Below are 21031 nucleotides of genomic sequence, written 5' to 3'. Positions count from 1 at the left end.
AATAAAGCATTGAAATTCGAATGGGATTATAGAAGAAAACTGACAGCCCTACGATCTATACGATTCGTTGATATATACAACATTTTAAAAACTATTCTAAAAAAATAAATAAACTTGCTTCTCGACCATTCCATTAAGAAAGAGAAAGTTGGTTATTGGTTGTAAATATCAGTTTCAATATATTTCCGGTGAATTGCCCATCCCTACTCTCTGTCCATACATCATGAGTCTGTCTGTCTGTCTTGTCTAACATGTGTGTGTGTGTGTCTCTCTCTCCTGCAGGCTCGTTGGAGTCAGCTATTATCTTATGGAGGGGTTGAAAGTTTGAGTGTCGAGCAGCTGGTTGTGACTCTGTGCTGTTGGTGAGGTGGCCTCAACTCTGTCACATCATCAAGACATTCTACGCAGGTACCTAGTTTATATATCAGCACTGTCATGCCGGGCAGAAACCTTGTATGTCCAAAACCGTTCCTTCACTGCTCTTTCCTCAACACTCTTGTATGATAAAATAGGGCATTAAACAATGCAAAAAGGTTTAAATATGGAGATACAATGTTTCTGGCCAACAGCAATGATATACAGTATGTACTGTGTGTGTGTGCGTGCGTGTGCGTTTGTACGTGCGTGGTCATCACGCATTTTGCAAAAGATCTAAAAAATCTTTGAACTGGTTTTGGTTCTTTAAGCCAGATTTAGAATCTTCAAGTATGAATAGCATAATAAATATATCAGTTCAAAGCACAACATATTTTTCCAAAGATACATTTTGTGCTGAGAAAGTGTTAAATTCCTTGTCAAAACTGCAGCTTCAATTCTCAGAACTTTCAGATAAACATAATTCAATAAGGTGTACTCACTATAAGATAATTTACCTCATTTTGTAGCTCTGATCCTGTACTTTGATCACCTTCATTTCAATTAACTCTAATTTCCATGATGACCCATTTCGTTCCATCAGGTCATTCGCCATGGTGTCTGCTACGCCCGGGAAGCTGGAGCCAGTGGGAGCCAATGAGATGATCCAAACTCTTGCCCAAGCTCTGATTGACTGAGCTGCTAGAGGCCCTGAGACAGAGACCGTGTGGGAGAGACAGACAGTAGAACAGCTGAGAGACAGACAGTAGGAGAGACAGACAGTATGACAGCTGACGGCTCTTTTTGACTGCAAAGGGTAACCCAGAACGTTCCTTAACCTGGACCTCTCCAGAACACGTGGTGTTCTGTGACGTTTTTTGTTTGCGTTTCCATTATAACCAGAACCAGGGAGGTACTTTATAAATAATACTAGTTTAAAAAAGGAAGAATCAGTCTATAAGCTTACAACTCAACGATCTGCTATATTCGCAGTTTTTGAATCAGTTTTGTTTTTTAAAGGAGTAGTTCACCCAAAAATGACTTATTTTCTATCAATCACACACCCCATGAAGCCTTGAATTCATGGAGATTCTTTTGTTTTTATCGCATTCCTGAGCCAATAATTCTATGACCGGCGGGGTCTGAGTCTCCTACCTTGTAGACTCAAAGAGTCTCCTACTGACCTGGTCATCAAATTATTGGTTCAGGAATGCGACAAAAACTAAAACATCTCTTATGAATTCAAGGCTCCATGAAATGTGTAATTGATAGAAAACTGTCATTTTGGGGGTGAACTATCCATTTAAGTACAATTTATGAGTTGTGTGAGAGTTGAGCAAATTAGGTTCTGAGAACCTTATCTGAAACTGAGCCACAGAGAGAATAGGAGAGACAGATAGGAAAGCAGAGAGACAGACAGGAGGACATTGAGGTATACCAGCTCTAGTTCTTAAAATCAATCATACTAGATATAGAAGAGAATCTCCACAGGCATGTCGGGATGTTTGCTGCTGTTGAACAGAACTGAATCACTTCCTTAATCCATCAAGACCGGGAAAGCGTCTGTGTCATTTTAGATTTCTTTGGCTATTCAAAAAATAGCAGATTCTACAATCTACAAGCTCATAGCACTGAGCTTGTAGATCCGCTATTTTTGAAAGAATCGTGAAAATTTGTGCAAATCTTTGAATTTTAAAGCAAACATTTTTAACTCAAATCTCTGCTTCTGGGGATTCTACAAATGTCTTCTAAATCCTAACAGTTTAATTTTTTTTGCTATAATATCAGTGGTATCAAACATTTTTCATGTCACCCCCAAAATGATATGTATTTAATGAAGTCAGTCCAAAGTTACTCTTCCGGGTGTATTATTCTAGGTGGTTTCACTTGACACAGAGCTAAGTAGCTACATTTTCCATAATAGTTTTTTCCATAATTAAACAACCTTATTAAAGAAATGAACCGTATCTTTGGTCGAGGGAAACCTAAGGGTCCACCGCCCAACCTCACTGACTGCATAGGAAGTGTGGACTCTCGAGCGGAGTCCATTGACAGATTGCCAGACTAGATGCTGAACTGGTGAAGTATAAGGATCAGATGAAGAAGATGAGAGATGCATGCCATCTGTCTGTCAATCCCCATCTGAAAATATGTTGTTCCAGGGACCCCCCAAGATTTGAAAAAATAAATAAATATATATATGTATATATTCAAAGATCTGCACACATTTTCACGATTTAAAAAAAAATAGCAGATCTACAAGCTCTTAGCAGAAATGTCTGGGTGCACCAGACATTTCACCAACAGACACAGCAAACTCAACACACAACAATCGCAAAACACACATGTCCTGGGTGTTGGTACATCATTGTGTATGAATCTCTTTGCTGGTTATACTTTACAGACCTGATGACATGCTGTGTCAGGGTGTGGGTGGTGTACTGCTGAAATCTGCACCCTGTATTATTCTGTATTACATATTGCCCAGTACAACCACGGTCTTATATTGTCACAGGGAGCTGACCAGTGTTTCATCTGTGGTTTGTAAATATATATTGTTTCAGTTGTTTTATAAAGAATATTAAACATGCTGCTATACTGACATTGTGTGAAAATGTAATTGAATTTTTAAACTTTGTTGTGGTCATTTAGCTGATAGTTTTGCAGTGTGACAGACAGTAGAAGAACAACTCACTACAAGCTCAAATTATTACAGTTCAGTAAACGGTGTTTTTACCGTTCTTCAAGAGAAGAACGATTAAAAGTCAGTGCTCAGCTTCAATCTGTAATCTTTTAGAATCACAACAACCCAAACCAGAAATCTTTGTAATCATGGAGTCAGACCTGAATTTCAATAGCCAAGACAGTTACAAAGTCCGCCTTAAGTCACCTTAAGAGTATGTCAAGGATTAAAGGACATGTCTCAGCAGGATTTGGAACTTGTCCATGCATTCATGTTCAGTAGACTTGACTATTGTAACAGTGTCTTTACAGGTTTCCCAAAATTATCATACACCTGCAGGTGATTCAGAGTGCTGCTACTCAACTTAGTAAAAAGTGGATCATATCACTCCAGTTCTTAGATCTTTACACTGGCTCCCTGACCTGTCAAAGAATAGATTTAAAAATACTATTAGTTTATAAAACATTGAATGGTTTAGGGCCAAAATACATTTCTGATTGTTGTGCTATAATATCATGAAACATCCAGACCTCTCAGGTCTTCTGGGACAGACAGGTTTGATTAATTGATTACTTCATTATCCGTTTACAAACAGTACATACAGCAAGTACAGTTATGCAAGCAATCCTAAAAGGATAACACAAAAAAGCCTTGATGGCTTGTTTCCAGACCTAAATATAGAAGAGAATCTGCACAGGCCTGGAATCGGGAGCTAAACGTTGAGAAGCAGTGTTCAGTTTTTATTGCATCACACATCTTGGAACAAACTCCCAGAAAACTGCAGGTCTGCCACAACTCTTAGTTCTTTTAAGTCAAAGCTGAAGACTTTTCTGTTTGCCGCTGCCTTTTACTGAGGATTTGGATTAATGTCTTGTGCTGCCCTGTACTCGTACTCTCATATCTGTTTTCTGATTTAGTCTAACTTATTGTTATATTTTTGCACTCGCTCTCAATGCTGTCTTAATGTTCAATAATGTGTGCAGAACACTTAGAATTGCCTTGTTTAAATGTGCTATACAAATAAACTAAAGTACTTAATTAGGGGAGCCCTGGGCTGTCCTATCCCCTCTCCACTATACGGATTTGAAAATCTCAAGACTTGGGGACAGAGCTGGGCCATCAGGTGTATGAGGAACATGGCTCCTTAATGAGGAGGTCAGACTTCACCACAGAGATTTTGCTGTTGTTAGTTTGGACTCTCTCCTGTTACCAATCCGGTGTGGTTAAACCTGTCAGGGTCAACCGCCACCAGAATAGGACCCAGGATCACTGAATCACTAAGCCTCTCCACCACGGCAAGGTCACAGCAAAAGGAGAGGAAGGTGGCCCTTAAAAGGACCGTTGGGGGGGGGGGGGGGTGTCGGTGCAGGGTCTTGAGATGATGAATCATTAATTCATGATGGAGGAATATGATGGAGGCTGCTCATATTCCTCCATGATGGAAGAATATGATGGAGGCTGCTCATATTCCTCCATGATGGAAGAATATGGTGGAGGCTGCTCGAGAGAAAAGAAGTCGGCCACAAGAGACTCATATTCCTCCATGATCTCCACCTTCTCCTCCTGAATGGCCTCCCATTCATCCACCTTCTTCTCCCACTCTTGCAGAGTCTCTTGCAGAGTCTCCTTCTGCTCCACCTTGCGGAGAGAAAAGAAGTCTGCCACAAGAGACTCCCATTCCTCCATCCTCTCCTCCTTCTCTTCCTGAATGGCCTCCCACTCATCCTCCTTCATCCTCCACTCCTCCTCCCTGCGCTCCTGCATCTCCACCAGGTCTGACCACAACAGTGAAGCTACAGCCATAATAATGGATCAGTCGTCTTCTCTGCTGCTTGGGTTCTGTTCTTTCTCTGTGACAAGAAAGAAGGAATGAACTTTGAACGTACTTTAGACGCTTTATATACTGTTGGCTGCCCTGCGACATTAATGTGTTGCCATGGCGACATCAACACACGGCCAAAAGCACGCTGTGCCTGTGCCTGCAGGTGCCAGGTCAAAAATCTGCATGACGTGTTGTATGTCAACGGTGTGTTGTCATGGCGACATCTCCACACGGCCAAAAGCACGTTGTGACTGTTGCCAGTTCAATAATCTGCATGATGACGTGGTATGTCAACGGTCAACCTAATAATACATCATTGAAATCGATCACAGATCAAGATTCCCCTGTCTCAGAAAAAGGACAGGACCAATACACCAACATGGCCACAAGAGAGCGCCAGACACAATGCAACGCCCAGGGTTTCCAGGTTACGCCCGTGGTGACGTCAGTGTCGGCTGTGCGTGCTGACGTCACCCGCCCGGAAGTGTAACCTGCGTCCATTCTTCATTTCCGCAGCTCAGCTGATGTTTGTCAACATCATTGATAGAAAAGCACATAACACTGAAACAGGGCAGATCTTCGGTTATAAAGGGGTTATTAGAGGTTTATAACCATGAATGTGACTCTAGCAGTGAAGCAGTATGTCTCCAAGATGATTGAGAATAGCGGGCCTGGAATGAAGGTTCTGCTCATGGATAAAGAGACGGTGAGGACATGTTTATAAGTGTATTAATGTCATGTCCTTTTTTATTTTTTATTAATGTCATGGCCTTTATCTGATTAATGTCATCTCTTTATTTTGTCAATGTCATGTCTTTATTTTAATATTTTCAGTCCTTAATACCAGTCGTGTAAAGTAACTAAGTAAATGTACTCAAGTGCTGTACTTAAGTAAAAATGTTAGGTACTTTTACTTTACTGGAGTATTTCCAATTTTCTATACTTTTATTTTGACTCCACTACATCTCAGAGGCAAATATAGTACTTTTTTACTCCACTATAATTATTTGAAAACTATTTAAAAAAAACCGATTTAATTATTATTACAAAACATACATAACCACTTCAGCCATATTTAAACTTTGGCTATTTGAAAATTGCAGATCCACAAGCTCACAACACATCGTGATGTGAGCTTGTAGATCTGCTATTTTCAAAAGATTGTAATACATTTTATACACAATGATACCTTGTGAAAGGGGACATTCTGCATAATAAGTACTTTTACTTTGATTGATTGATGTACATTGTTTAGTAAGACATGAAAAAAACAGTACATGGAAGTACAAATTCACAATACAAGGTCTACTAAACTGGAAGGCTCATAAAGCACTAAGCTTGTTTAAAATGAGATCCCCACGCACACAAATCATGATGACATATTTTGGTCCCTTAAGTATATTTTGATGCCAATATGCCTTTTGAACTTTTACTCAAGTGAATTTTGATTACCGGACTTTTACTTGTAAAATAGTTTTTCTACATTGCAGTATTGATACTTTTACTTAAGTAAAGAAATGTAGTACTTTTTCCACCACTGCTTAATACCACAAAAACCTGTCCTCAGTTTAGCTGGTTTGCTCTCATAGGTAGTTAAAATTCAACTGGTATCCTTCGTTTGATCAGTCTAATCCGTGATTCGTGACTAGTTATTAACTCACTGCTTTCATACATCATTGATTCTCAACGCTTTTCATTTCAAGGACCTCCAGTTTGATATGCATTAGACCACAGACCCCCATTTGTTACAGTTATTATTATTTAATCTCTTTAAAACATATTGTAAAATTCCCAGTGCTGCTGTTAATTTAACAAATTCCATTTGTACACTCTCAGAGTTGCAAACCCATAAGGGTCCAGTTGGTTCCTGTCCGTCATTTAGCTGGGGACCCACCGGGACCCCCTCAAACATCCCTGGGGGTCCCAGCCCAGCCCCAGACCCCTCGTTGAGAGCCAGTGGGTTATAAATTAAAACCTGTTTATGTTGATAGGATAGAAGAAAGATGACATGCACTTTGAAACTGTTAAAGTACGATCATGTCTTGTTTTATGATTGATTATTCATTCTTATTAATATAACGTGTGCGTGTGCGTGTGCGTGTGCGTGTGTGTGTGTATGTGTGTTCCAGACCAGCATATTGAGTGTGGTTTACACTCAGTCAGAGATCTTGCAGAAGGAGGTTTATTTGTTTGAGAGGATCGACTCACAGAACAGAGACAACATGAAGCATCTCAAAGCTCTCTGCTTCCTGCGACCCACCAAGGTACTCACTGTGTGTGTGTGTGTTGTAGCACTTAATGCACCTCTGCATTAACTGTCTTGCTCAGGGACACTTTTAGACACATGTTGCTGCTTTCACACTGGCAGATACAAAGCTACGCAGCATATTTGTAGCTTTGTAGCTGAAGTTGAAACCAGCTCAACCTTTTTGTAGTTGTTATAGCTTTTGTAGCAGCTACAAACGTCAGATGTATGTTTGTATCTTCACGTCACTGGCTTCCATTGAAAAAGAATGGTAGCCTGTATCTTTTGTAGCTGCCAGTGTGAACGCAGCAATAAACTGGGTGGACTGGGGTCCGGTGGGCGAACCAGTCGGTGACGTTCTGTTTACCAGGCGACCTCTCTCTCTACCCACTCAGTTTCTGCCGCCGGATTCAGGCAGATGGTAGACTACTAGACTATCAGGCTGGGTTTCATGTTAGTGGACGAGAGCAGGACGGTACAATGACATGAGGTCACAGTAACGGTAGACAACAAGGCCACAAGTTGGAATGGAATTTACAAGCCGGATGTGTAGCGGCGGTTACGTAGCTCCCTCACACAAGGACAAAAACATGCTGTGGCCTTAACCTGAAGTGTGTTTACTGTATGTGTGCGTGCGTGTACACATGGGTGTGGTAGGGTGGTCCATGCTATGTTTAAGGTTGTAATTTATTGTTCACTTTTATAGCCAACCTAGTTTTCTGCTTTGTGCAGAGTTAAACAACGGTTACTAAGCCCAAATGAAAGGGTAGAGAGAGAGAGGAGTCTAAGGCATTACTCGTACCAAATGTCTTTTAAGGTGATTTATTTTACTAATAACACATACAATACATTTAGGTAAATAGGTAATAAAACCTGGTAAGAGAGAAAACAAGCACAGAACATTCACAGTATTAAGATATGACTTCATCCCATTATGAACACATCAAACATACAATCATTTACAATGCTTTACTTACTATTGACTTTCCACTCTCTTCCAGATGATCAATGGGTCACTCAAGAACCCATATTCGAGGGACAACCCATGGCCAGTTACTTATCGAATCTGAAGTCTGTTCCTAGACAGGCTCCTTTATAAACTTCTCACACAGTGCCCTCCTTCAGGGAGGTTCAAGCAACCGGATGTTCTGTTTACCCACAAAGCCTTGCGATTGCCTGCCGCTTCCTGTCACACTCTCTTCAGAGCTCCCCCGCTCGGAGTTGCTATCTCTTTTGTTTAGAAACCCCCCACCTGATAGCGAGACCTGTTCCCTATCTTCCACACAAAGGCCTATTGTCTCTGGTATGCAATAAGTCTTTGAAGCTCAGGAGCACAGCAGGGAGCCTGCCTCTGCCCACTCTGTACCACTAGGCTCAACTCAAACAGTACATGTTTGCTAACTCCTGCAGGACAATAAAAGCACATTGCTGTTGCACCAATAATAATACACAGTTATCTTTCATAATCATGGATTATTCCACACCTGCCACCTGTGATAACTGAACCATGTTCAGTTCTCTCATAACCATCCTCTACTACCACCATTTCTCTGTGAGCTTTTTTGGCTTCTTAAATCATGGCTTAGGTCAGTAATTGGCGAAAGTATGGCGGAAAAGTTCGATTTCATCTCTGTAAACTGCTCTGATCCCACACTCATACAGGTTACATTCTCAACACAATTTTCACACATTGTCTTTGAGTGGCTCTAAACCCATATTTTGGAATAATTTACAGTTCAACTTAACTTTCTCAATTTGTAATCTTTAAACTTTTTTAGGAATTCAAATTGTTTTGGAAAACTTTTCTTCTCCCACTTTTTTCCCTAGTAAGTCAATGTCCTATTTAGGGCATGTTGCCATGGCAATTGACATAGTAACTTGGGTAAGGTTTTAAAAGATTTTAAAATGGCTGATCTACAATCTTACCTTTAAGAAACTTCACTCTGCATTTAAACCTCCAGCCCACATCCCAAAATGCTTTTTATACAATCAACAAATAATAATCCAAAGGGCCTGATTGCTCAGATCATGAGTCCACATCAGTACTGAATAATTTTGTTGTTATGGAAGAACCTTCCAAATTATTGTTGCATTTTGACTTAGTGGCATATTGTCGGCAGTAAATTAATACATTTCATTATGCAAGTTATTTCTTCTGGTAATATCGTAAACACTACAAATGATACATTCATTTACACAATATCTCTCGAAATTCCTAAGTAAACAGTCGCTCAAATAAGACATTTCGATTTTTTAGACACCACGTTGGCATCTTTTTCGCTTATTGTCCGCACTGCGTACCACTGTCCACAGCTAATAACTGGATAGACCTGTTAGTCAAGCCTATTGCAAAGGCCTAAACCCTTGTCTAGCCAGTCACAGCTGCCATGCCGCTTTCTCATGGACCTTTCCATCTGCACTGCTCCCTTACTCTGAGGGTGGCAGTGCAAATGTCAGTTCGTTCGCCAGCGTCACTTTGCTGGCACCACCAGCCACCAGTGGAACTGCTTTTTTAGCAACATCCAACTGGGGGCTCTTCTCGGCCGCTGCCAAGAAAGAGCGTGGGGCTTTGCTCCACCTGGTGGCCCTCTTCCCCTCCTTCGAGGGTGGAGAAGGGATTGTTAGTGTATCTTTAATCTTCACCTTTTTTCTTCTAGTTATTCCAGCCCCACCAGGACCACGCATTCTCTTTGCCTGGATCCTGGCGGTAAGAACTGAAATGACCTGACGTAGCACCCTGCCCCTCTCTTCCCGAGCGGGCGCACGGATGCCAGTATTTACCCACTCAGACTTCTTTCTGAGGGGTTCTGGGGGAGCTGGTTTGGCGCCCAGTCCCCGTTTTCGGACAGACCCGACTGGTCTGCCTTCGGCGGCTCCCTTCTTGAACGCCACCGGTCCGCTGGTAGCTGGTCCCCTGCCACCTTTCTTAGACGGGCGCTTGGAGCAAACGCCACCCTTGACAGGCCTGACTGGTCTGCTTTGGGCCATCTGCCTGCCACCTTTCGTAGACGGGCGCTTGGAGCGAACGCCACCCTTGCCAGGCGACTCGGATCCCTTCTTCTCCGTGTTGAGTGGGCTGGCGGCGACGTCCGTCGCAGCAGCGGCGTCTACTGACGCCCTCGCCGGCTTCTCTCCTGGTTCAGCGACCTCCAGTGACTGGCTCCCCTCTGCGTCGAGTGGATTGGTGAAGACTTTCACCGCCGTGGCGACGTCCATTGAAGCTGCCTCCCTGGCGGTCTGCTCATCTGCGACGTTGGCTCCCTCTGGTCGATCCCCCTCGGCTTCCTCCGCAGGCGTCTCGTCCCCAGGTCCAGCTCCATCGATCACCAGTGGCACCTTTGCAGCTGCTCTCTCGATCGCAGCGTGGAATGGGGTCTCCCCTGCAGCTTCTCTCGCTTCTCTCGCGATCTCCAGTGGCACCTCCCCCGCCGCCGATGGCTCCTCTCCGCCGGCCGTCACGACCTCCTCGGCGCCTTCCCTGCGTGTCGTGATGAGGAGATATCCCTCCGCCGCGTTGTCCATCGAAGCTGCTCTCTCGATCTCCAGTGACTGGTTCTCCGCAGTTACTTCCTCAGGATTGACCTCCTTCTCCGCGTGGTCCCTCGGAGCAGCGTGGAAAGGGGTCTCTGCCTCCCTCGGAGCGTGGAAAGGGGTCCCTGCCTCCCTCGGAGCAGCGTGGAAAGGGGTCTCTGCGTTGTCCCTTGCAGTAGTGATGCCATCTGGTTTCACTCTGAGGACTGCTGGCCCAGCTGATCCATCTGTAGGTGTGACATTCCTGCCCCCCTCTGCAGCGTCCGGCTTATCTGTATCTGTAGGGGTTACAGTCTCACCTCCTTCAGCTGCTTTGTCCTTTACGACCGGCTCTGCTGCAATCTCTGAGGGGTTAGACAATGGCTCTTCCCTCACAGCAGGGGGATGTTCACTCACTGGGGGCTGTGTGAAGTGGGACCCTCTCTCATCCTGGAGTGATCTCTCCACCTCAACCCAGACCAGCTTCAATGTCTCGATATACTCTAGGACACAGGCATCCAGTATCCTGCAGATCTCAGATGAATCCTTGCCAACTTCTTCTAGTATGGCGATAGAACTAGTAGCAATCTCAAGGAATCTAGCTAAATCGGCTTTTAGCTCCCTTCCCGCTGCACCTATCTCATTTGTTGATAGATAACTAACAATATAGAGTGTGTACTCTGCTGCCATCTCAAAGTCTGACTGCGCTTCCCACACCCTTTCCACTAAATCAGCTAAATCTGCCATTTTCCCCCTTTTACCTTGCCTTCTTGGCTTATAGGACTTTAGGTATAGGCTTTTTCAGTTAGTCTAAATTCAATAGGCTCTGACAGCAATCGTCAGTTATTTTAGCAAGTAGCATTGTTCAGCCTTTAGCTCATAACAACACTAATTAATTAACACTGTTCTAACCTGTAAAATAGCACCCACCCAATGTAGCATTCCACGCACGAAGCCTTTTAATGGTTTACTCACATTAGTTAATTTTGTTAATTAATACTGGATAGGATATATTTTGCTCTACCAAAGTCCATTATAGTATTTAACCCACAATAATGACCATTGATCCACTGTTCTTGTAAACTAATCATCTAGTTACTCACAGTATTAGTCTATCATAAAGCCTGGTTAAACATTGAATTACTTGGCAGAATCCTCCCCCAACCCTTATCAGTAAACAAAGGGGGGACAGACCTTCTGTCTCCAACAAAGATAATGCTAATTGTATTTCCCCACCACCCAGGTCAGGGGCAACAATCACCTCTCTGTCAATAATGGCAGTTAGCTAGCAGCTAGCACTAATATGCTAGACAATAGAACTGCTTAGCTTAGCTAGCCACGCTAAAGGTAGCTCTCAGGTCGGATAGCTTTATCTCTAAACCCTCTTATTGGTACGCTAAACAAACTTTTAACGGTAGCCTATAGCTACATAACCTGTGGTTAGCTTCTAGCTTCTCCCTCAGCTCCTTACTCTTAGCTCAGTCAATAGAATTTGTTGGCACGCAGCATCCCCAAATCTACAGTCCTTTCTCCACACTTTTTGCAAACTGTGGGGCTTTGTTTCATAGCAACCTGGTTGAGTCTCTCCCCGGTAGGCTTCTCGTAGGCCCATACAGTATTCAATGCCTCGGTCCTCGCGCCATGCTAGGCCGCCGGCTCCGTGTATCCCCTTTCGCCTCCGTGGATTCGACCTTCTGCAGGCTGTGGTTTTTGGAGACCCTTTGTCCCCACACCGACTCCTTCGGTGCTGATAAAACCTATATTAAACCTGTCCCATAACCAGGCTAATAAGTATTTTATTTTGTTACGACTCACTTCTCATCTTAAAGAGACAGTGCGTCTTTACTCCTAAGGCTATAGGAGATTTTTATGCTATGTTATCTCACTAGATAACACACATTAAATCCAGCCTCTAATGGTTTTCACCATCAGACTATTGGCAGGATCATACAATTATGTGATCCGCTTACAGGACTGACCTAATACCTTTCTAGAATCACATAGGCTCCAAGGGTTCATAATTGTTTAATTACTCTGTAACACTCAATTACTATGTAATTTTACTTTAATTACTGCGTAACACTTAAACTCGAAAGATAATCTAGTAGTTTAATGACTTGGTAATTTCTTTAATTACTGCGTAACACTTAAACTCGAAAGAAATCTAGTAGTTTAATGACTAGGTAATTAATACTTAAACTCTGAAGGCCTTATTAAAAACCAGCATAGTTTAATAAATGCGTAATTAAACGCTTTAAACTCAGTAAAGCCTCCCACAGAGGCATTAATAGTTTAATAACTCTGTAATAAGCGGAGTTCAAACACAGTGTCATTCGCTTATTAACTCTAAGATGCCCCCCACGAGGACACTACAGCCTTATTACCGTGTAACAAGCAGAGTTCCAATTACTAAACTCAGATAAGTTTCCCTGAGACTATCAATAGTTTATTACTGTGTTATACCACGTATAACACGGTTAATCAATTTAAACTCCTAGATGTCTCTCTTAAGAGACACTACAGTTTAATTACTGCGTAATTTAACGCTTAAACCCTAAAGAAATCCCCTCCGGGGATTACAATAGTTTTATTACTGTTCACTTTTATAGCCAACCTAGTTTTCTGCTTTGTGCAGAGTTAAACAACGGTTACTAAGCCCAAATGAAAGGGTAGAGAGAGAGAGGAGTCTAAGGCATTACTCGTACCAAATGTCTTTTAAGGTGATTTATTTTACTAATAACACATACAATACATTTAGGTAAATAGGTAATAAAACCTGGTAAGAGAGAAAACAAGCACAGAACATTCACAGTATTAAGATATGACTTCATCCCATTATGAACACATCAAACATACAATCATTTACAATGCTTTACTTACTATTGACTTTCCACTCTCTTCCAGATGATCAATGGGTCACTCAAGAACCCATATTCGAGGGACAACCCATGGCCAGTTACTTATCGAATCTGAAGTCTGTTCCTAGACAGGCTCCTTTATAAACTTCTCACACAGTGCCCTCCTTCAGGGAGGTTCAAGCAACCGGATGTTCTGTTTACCCACAAAGCCTTGCGATTGCCTGCCGCTTCCTGTCACACTCTCTTCAGAGCTCCCCCGCTCGGAGTTGCTATCTCTTTTGTTTAGAAACCCCCCACCTGATAGCGAGACCTGTTCCCTATCTTCCACACAAAGGCCTATTGTCTCTGGTATGCAATAAGTCTTTGAAGCTCAGGAGCACAGCAGGGAGCCTGCCTCTGCCCACTCTGTACCACTAGGCTCAACTCAAACAGTACATGTTTGCTAACTCCTGCAGGACAATAAAAGCACATTGCTGTTGCACCAATAATAATACACAGTTATCTTTCATAATCATGGATTATTCCACATTTATATTTAATCCCTTGGTGGCTGGTGTTTGTTCATAGGAATCACCATAGAAATGTATTTCTACTAGGGGTGTGCCGATTTTGCCTAATTTCACCAAACGATACGATACGATATTTGGCTCACAACTTCGATACGATTTCGATACGATACGATACGCACTTTTTTTATTATTAAAAATATATGGGGGAGAAAAAAAGCAAATGCAAACAAATAATTCTGTTTTTGCATTATTCAGATATGCGAACTTGTAGCGTTTCAGCTACAATAGCCGTTTTGAATCCAAATAGGGCAATAGTATGACACCTGACCCGAAAAAAAACCGATACATATCGTCACGAAAACGTATCGCGATATATCGCGGGACGATATATCGGCATACCCCTCATTTCTACTGTAAACTATTGCACCGACTCTCCTCTCTTATTCTATTCTATTGTGTGTCCTACAGGAGAATGTTGAGAGCTTGATCCAGGAGTTGAGAAGACCCAAATACAGTGTTTACTTCATCTGTAAGCATGCTCTATTTTCTTCTATGGGCTGCAACTAAACCTTATCGAAACCCCATCAACTTCTACACTGGGACCAGCCCCGTCCTCCCAGAAGGCTTCCCAACCAACATCACCCTGCTGGCTGCAGCCGACGGATTCACTGACCAATGCAGGCTGGACCTCTGGCACCACAAGGTATACTGCTGGTTCAGATTTATTTTATTTGTCATTTCCGTCTGCAAGCATAAGAAAACAAAATTGCGTTTCTCCTAAGAGACAGCGGAAGAATGATTAGAGCGAAAGAATGATTTGTGCAAAATTAGGTGTATTAATCTATCTATGTGAGGAGTGGCCACAGCAAGCGTTGGACGTGCCGCCATGTTGGTTCCCCTTTCTGAGTAGTTGTAGGTCTGACTAGTTCAGTGATTCTCAAACTGTTTAATTTCAAGGATCCCCAGTTTGGTCAATTGGTCAGAAAAGGTATTGTGTTTAGTAAATAACATACCATTATTTTGATACACAGTTTAAAAGTGGCTTAAAAATTGAGAATGAGATGTCAAGCCAAAATAAATTGAAAAAGATGAACTAAGAATTTTAGATTTAATTAGTTTTGTAAACACACAATACAGTAAATTATTTGATAAAACCTCGTTTTTATTTATATTTCGATTAACTACAATGTTTTTTTCACATCTAGTTTTAGCCATGTAATTAATTGTAGTTCATTAAAAACCTGTGTGTGTGTGTGTGTGTGTGTGTGTGTGTGTGTGTGTGTGTGTGTAGGTATGGCGCCCTCATGTATCCAATCACAGTAAAAGTGTGTTGATCATGGACTCTCATCGAGGTCACATGGATGACCACTTCCTGTCCACTCTAAGCTCCTCCCACACCGCTCCAGTGGTCATTCCTATTGGCTGTTCTTCCCATCTGCAGCCGCTGGATGTCTGCATCACTCCTGTTGTCAGAGAATTCCTACAGGTACCTGTCTGTCTGTCTTGTCTGTCTTGTCTGTCTGTCTGTATGAGCAATATGACTTCAAATCAATATCACAATTATTTTAAACTTTTGCCACGTTATGATTAATGAACTTTTCTAGTGAAAATAGCTGATCTACAAGCTGTCACAATGTGACACAATGTGAGCTTGTCGATCAGCTATTTTCGCTATTCTTGTACACCACCATTGTACTATGAAGTTCTGTATAATGCAGGGTTTATTGGTTTATCAGGAAAAAAATCTGTTCTATCTATTAGGGCTGTCAGAATGAATTTCATGATTAGAATTTTTAAATCTTTTTCCTGACCTACCTACCAATGCGAAAATAAATGCTTTCATCACGTCACGCATGATCAAAAATAAAGTTTGAGTGCATGCACTGCACACTGAAAGAACGTCGTCGCTGCCATACTACCCATTTGTGTCTGTGTTGTGCACGCTCGGCCGCACGCCTGTGTGAGTCTGTGTCTGGTCACGTTGGTTCAGGTTATGTGTGCACGTGGGTGTTTATTATTGTACAACTATACAGTTTAGTAGTTTCGTTCCCTACCTACAGTATGTTGAATGCACTTATTGTCACTTTGGATAAAAGCATCTGCTAAATGACTGTAATGTAATGTATACATTATTTTATATAATTATATATATTATATAAAATATTCGAATATTAAAAATAAAGCATTGAAATTCGAATGGGATTATAGAAGAAAACTGACAGCCCTACGATCTATACGATTCGTTGATATATACAACATTTTAAAAACAATTCTAAAAAAATAAATAAACTTGCTTCTCGACCATTCCATTAAGAAAGAGAAAGTTGGTTATTGGTTGTAAATATCAGTTTCAATATATTTCCGGTGAATTGCCCATCCCTACTCTCTGTCCATACATCATGAGTCTGTCTGTCTGTCTTGTCTAACATGTGTGTGTGTGTGTCTCTCTCTCCTGCAGGCTCGTTGGAGTCAGCTATTATCTTATGGAGGGGTTGAAAGTTTGAGTGTCGAGCAGCTGGTTGTGACTCTGTGCTGTTGGTGAGGTGGCCTCAACTCTGTCACATCATCAAGACATTCTACGCAGGTACCTAGTTTATATATCAGCACTGTCATGCCGGGCAGAAACCTTGTATGTCCAAAACCGTTCCTTCACTGCTCTTTCCTCAACACTCTTGTATGATAAAATAGGGCATTAAACAATGCAAAAAGGTTTAAATATGGAGATACAATGTTTCTGGCCAACAGCAATGATATACAGTATGTACTGTGTGTGTGTGCGTGCGTGTGCGTTTGTACGTGCGTGGTCATCACGCATTTTGCAAAAGATCTAAAAAATCTTTGAACTGGTTTTGGTTCTTTAAGCCAGATTTAGAATCTTCAAGTATGAATAGCATAATAAATATATCAGTTCAAAGCACAACATATTTTTCCAAAGATACATTTTGTGCTGAGAAAGTGTTAAATTCCTTGTCAAAACTGCAGCTTCAATTCTCAGAACTTTCAGATAAACATAATTCAATAAGGTGTACTCACTATAAGATAATTTACCTCATTTTGTAGCTCTGATCCTGTACTTTGATCACCTTCATTTCAATTAACTCTAATTTCCATGATGACCCATTTCGTTCCATCAGGTCATTCGCCATGGTGTCTGCTACGCCCGGGAAGCTGGAGCCAGTGGGAGCCAATGAGATGATCCAAACTCTTGCCCAAGCTCTGATTGACTGAGCTGCTAGAGGCCCTGAGACAGAGACCGTGTGGGAGAGACAGACAGTAGAACAGCTGAGAGACAGACAGTAGGAGAGACAGACAGTATGACAGCTGACGGCTCTTTTTGACTGCAAAGGGTAACCCAGAACGTTCCTTAACCTGGACCTCTCCAGAACACGTGGTGTTCTGTGACGTTTTTTGTTTGCGTTTCCATTATAACCAGAACCAGGGAGGTACTTTATAAATAATACTAGTTTAAAAAAGGAAGAATCAGTCTATAAGCTTACAACTCAACGATCTGCTATATTCGCAGTTTTTGAATCAGTTTTGTTTTTTAAAGGAGTAGTTCACCCAAAAATGACTTATTTTCTATCAATCACACACCCCATGAAGCCTTGAATTCATGGAGATTCTTTTGTTTTTATCGCATTCCTGAGCCAATAATTCTATGACCGGCGGGGTCTGAGTCTCCTACCTTGTAGACTCAAAGAGTCTCCTACTGACCTGGTCATCAAATTATTGGTTCAGGAATGCGACAAAAACTAAAAAATCTCTTATGAATTCAAGGCTCCATGAAATGTGTAATTGATAGAAAACTGTCATTTTGGGGGTGAACTATCCATTTAAGTACAATTTATGAGTTGTGTGAGAGTTGAGCAAATTAGGTTCTGAGAACCTTATCTGAAACTGAGCCACAGAGAGAATAGGAGAGACAGATAGGAAAGCAGAGAGACAGACAGGAGGACATTGAGGTATACCAGCTCTAGTTCTTAAAATCAATCATACTAGATATAGAAGAGAATCTCCACAGGCATGTCGGGATGTTTGCTGCTGTTGAACAGAACTGAATCACTTCCTTAATCCATCAAGACCGGGAAAGCGTCTGTGTCATTTTAGATTTCTTTGGCTATTCAAAAAATAGCAGATTCTACAATCTACAAGCTCATAGCACTGAGCTTGTAGATCCGCTATTTTTGAAAGAATCGTGAAAATTTGTGCAAATCTTTGAATTTTAAAGCAAACATTTTTAACTCAAATCTCTGCTTCTGGGGATTCTACAAATGTCTTCTAAATCCTAACAGTTTAATTTGTTTTGCTATAATATCAGTGGTATCAAACATTTTTCATGTCACCCCCAAAATGATATGTATTTAATGAAGTCAGTCCAAAGTTACTCTTCCGGGTGTATTATTCTAGGTGGTTTCACTTGACACAGAGCTAAGTAGCTACATTTTCCATAATAGTTTTTTCCATAATTAAACAACCTTATTAAAGAAATGAACCGTATCTTTGGTCGAGGGAAACCTAAGGGTCCACCGCCCAACCTCACTGACTGCATAGGAAGTGTGGACTCTCGAGCGGAGTCCATTGACAGATTGCCAGACTAGATGCTGAACTGGTGAAGTATAAGGATCAGATGAAGAAGATGAGAGATGCATGCCATCTGTCTGTCAATCCCCATCTGAAAATATGTTGTTCCAGGGACCCCCCAAGATTTGAGTAAAAAAATGTCGCTTTAAAAAATAAATAAATATATGTATATATTCAAAGATCTGCACACATTTTCACGATTAAAAAAAAAATAGCAGATCTACAAGCTCTTAGCAGAAATGTCTGGGTGCACCAGACATTTCACCAACAGACACAGCAAACTCAACACACAACAATCGCAAAACACACATGTCCTGGGTGTTGGTACATCATTGTGTATGAATCTCTTTGCTGGTTATACTTTACAGACCTGATGACATGCTGTGTCAGGGTGTGGGTGGTGTACTGCTGAAATCTGCACCCTGTATTATTCTGTATTACATATTGCCCAGTACAACCACGGTCTTATATTGTCACAGGGAGCTGACCAGTGTTTCATCTGTGGTTTGTAAATATATATTGTTTCAGTTGTTTTATAAAGAATATTAAACATGCTGCTATACTGACATTGTGTGAAAATGTAATTGAATTTTTAAACTTTGTTGTGGTCATTTAGCTGATAGTTTTGCAGTGTGACAGACAGTAGAAGAACAACTCACTACAAGCTCAAATTATTACAGTTCAGTAAACGGTGTTTTTACCGTTCTTCAAGAGAAGAACGATTAAAAGTCAGTGCTCAGCTTCAATCTGTAATCTTTTAGAATCACAACAACCCAAACCAGAAATCTTTGTGTAATCATGGAGTCAGACCTGAATTTCAATAGCCAAGACAGTTACAAAGTCCGCCTTAAGTCACCTTAAGAGTATGTCAAGGATTAAAGGACATGTCTCAGCAGGATTTGGAACTTGTCCATGCATTCATGTTCAGTAGACTTGACTATTGTAACAGTGTCTTTACAGGTTTCCCAAAATTATCATACACCTGCAGGTGATTCAGAGTGCTGCTACTCAACTTAGTAGAAAGTGGATCATATCACTCCAGTTCTTAGATCTTTACACTGGCTCCCTGACCTGTCTGTCAAAGAATAGATTTAAAAATACTATTAGTTTATAAAACATTGAATGGTTTAGGGCCAAAATACATTTCTGATTGTTGTGCTATAATATCATGAAACATCCAGACCTCTCAGGTCTTCTGGGACAGACAGGTTTGATTAATTGATTACTTCATTATCCGTTTACAAACAGTACATACAGCAAGTACAGTTATGCAAGCAATCCTAAAAGGATAACACAAAAAAGCCTTGATGGCTTGTTTCCAGACCTAAATATAGAAGAGAATCTGCACAGGCCTGGAATCGGGAGCTAAACGTTGAGAAGCAGTGTTCAGTTTTTATTGCATCACACATCTTGGAACAAACTCCCAGAAAACTGCAGGTCTGCCACAACTCTTAGTTCTTTTAAGTCAAAGCTGAAGACTTTTCTGTTTGCCGCTGCCTTTTACTGAGGATTTGGATTAATGTCTTGTGCTGCCCTGTACTCGTACTCTCATATCTGTTTTCTGATTTAGTCTAACTTATTGTTATATTTTTGCACTCGCTCTCAATGCTGTCTTAATGTTCAATAATGTGTGCAGAACACTTAGAATTGCCTTGTTTAAATGTGCTATACAAATAAACTAAAGTACTTAATTAGGGGAGCCCTGGGCTGTCCTATCCCCTCTCCACTATACGGATTTGAAAATCTCAAGACTTGGGGACAGAGCTGGGCCATCAGGTGTATGAGGAACATGGCTCCTTAATGAGGAGGTCAGACTTCACCACAGAGATTTTGCTGTTGTTAGTTTGGACTCTCTCCTGTTACCAATCCGGTGTGGTTAAACCTGTCAGGGTCAACCGCCACCAGAATAGGACCCAGGATCACTGAATCACTAAGCCTCTCCACCACGGCAAGGTCACAGCAAAAGGAGAGGAAGGTGGCCCTTAAAAGGACCGTTGGGGTGTCGGTGCAGGGTCTTGAGATGATGAATCATTAATTCATGATGGAGGAATATGATGGAGGCTGCTCATATTCCTCCATGATGGAAGAATATGATGGAGGCTGCTCATATTCCTCCATGATGGAAGAATATGGTGGAGGCTGCTCGAGAGAAAAGAAGTCGGCCACAAGAGACTCATATTCCTCCATGATCTCCACCTTCTCCTCCTGAATGGCCTCCCATTCATCCACCTTCTTCTCCCACTCTTGCAGAGTCTCTTGCAGAGTCTCCTTCTGCTCCACCTTGCGGAGAGAAAAGAAGTCTGCCACAAGAGACTCCCATTCCTCCATCCTCTCCTCCTTCTCTTCCTGAATGGCCTCCCACTCATCCTCCTTCATCCTCCACTCCTCCTCCCTGCGCTCCTGCATCTCCACCAGGTCTGACCACAACAGTGAAGCTACAGCCATAATAATGGATCAGTCGTCTTCTCT

General features: G+C 41.7%; 1 protein-coding gene across 1 annotated transcript; it reads left to right on the top strand.

Annotated features, from left to right (window-relative positions):
- Positions 1–5436: 5436 nt before the first annotated feature.
- Positions 5437–19050, top strand: LOC308096014 (vacuolar protein sorting-associated protein 45-like). The gene is made up of 6 exons (XM_080443266.1): positions 5437–5565; positions 6989–7123; positions 14450–14684; positions 15273–15467; positions 16440–16565; positions 17116–19050. Exons 1-3 carry the CDS (start codon positions 5473–5475, stop codon positions 14546–14548), a joined length of 327 nt encoding a protein of 108 aa, XP_080299392.1. The 5' UTR covers positions 5437–5472; the 3' UTR covers positions 14549–14684; positions 15273–15467; positions 16440–16565; positions 17116–19050.
- Positions 19051–21031: the final 1981 nt, after the last annotated feature.

The sequence above is a fragment of the Gymnoscopelus braueri genome, assembly GCF_963280865.1.
Source record: "Gymnoscopelus braueri genome assembly, chromosome: 11".
Classification (NCBI taxonomy): Eukaryota; Metazoa; Chordata; class Actinopteri; order Myctophiformes; family Myctophidae; genus Gymnoscopelus; species Gymnoscopelus braueri.
The sequence above is the reverse complement of the archived record's forward strand: the minus strand, read 5'-3'. Positions and strand labels throughout refer to the sequence as shown.

Excerpts from the sequence above, each read along its gene's own strand:
- LOC308096014 (XM_080443266.1), top strand. The coding sequence starts at position 5,473 with ATGAATGTGACTCTAGCAGTGAAGCAGTATGTCTCCAAGATGATTGAG. Across the intron at positions 5,566-6,988 it reads TGCTCATGGATAAAGAGACG|ACCAGCATATTGAGTGTGGT; the intron begins GTGAGGACATGT and ends TGTGTGTTCCAG. Across the intron at positions 7,124-14,449 it reads GCTTCCTGCGACCCACCAAG|GAGAATGTTGAGAGCTTGAT; the intron begins GTACTCACTGTG and ends TGTGTCCTACAG.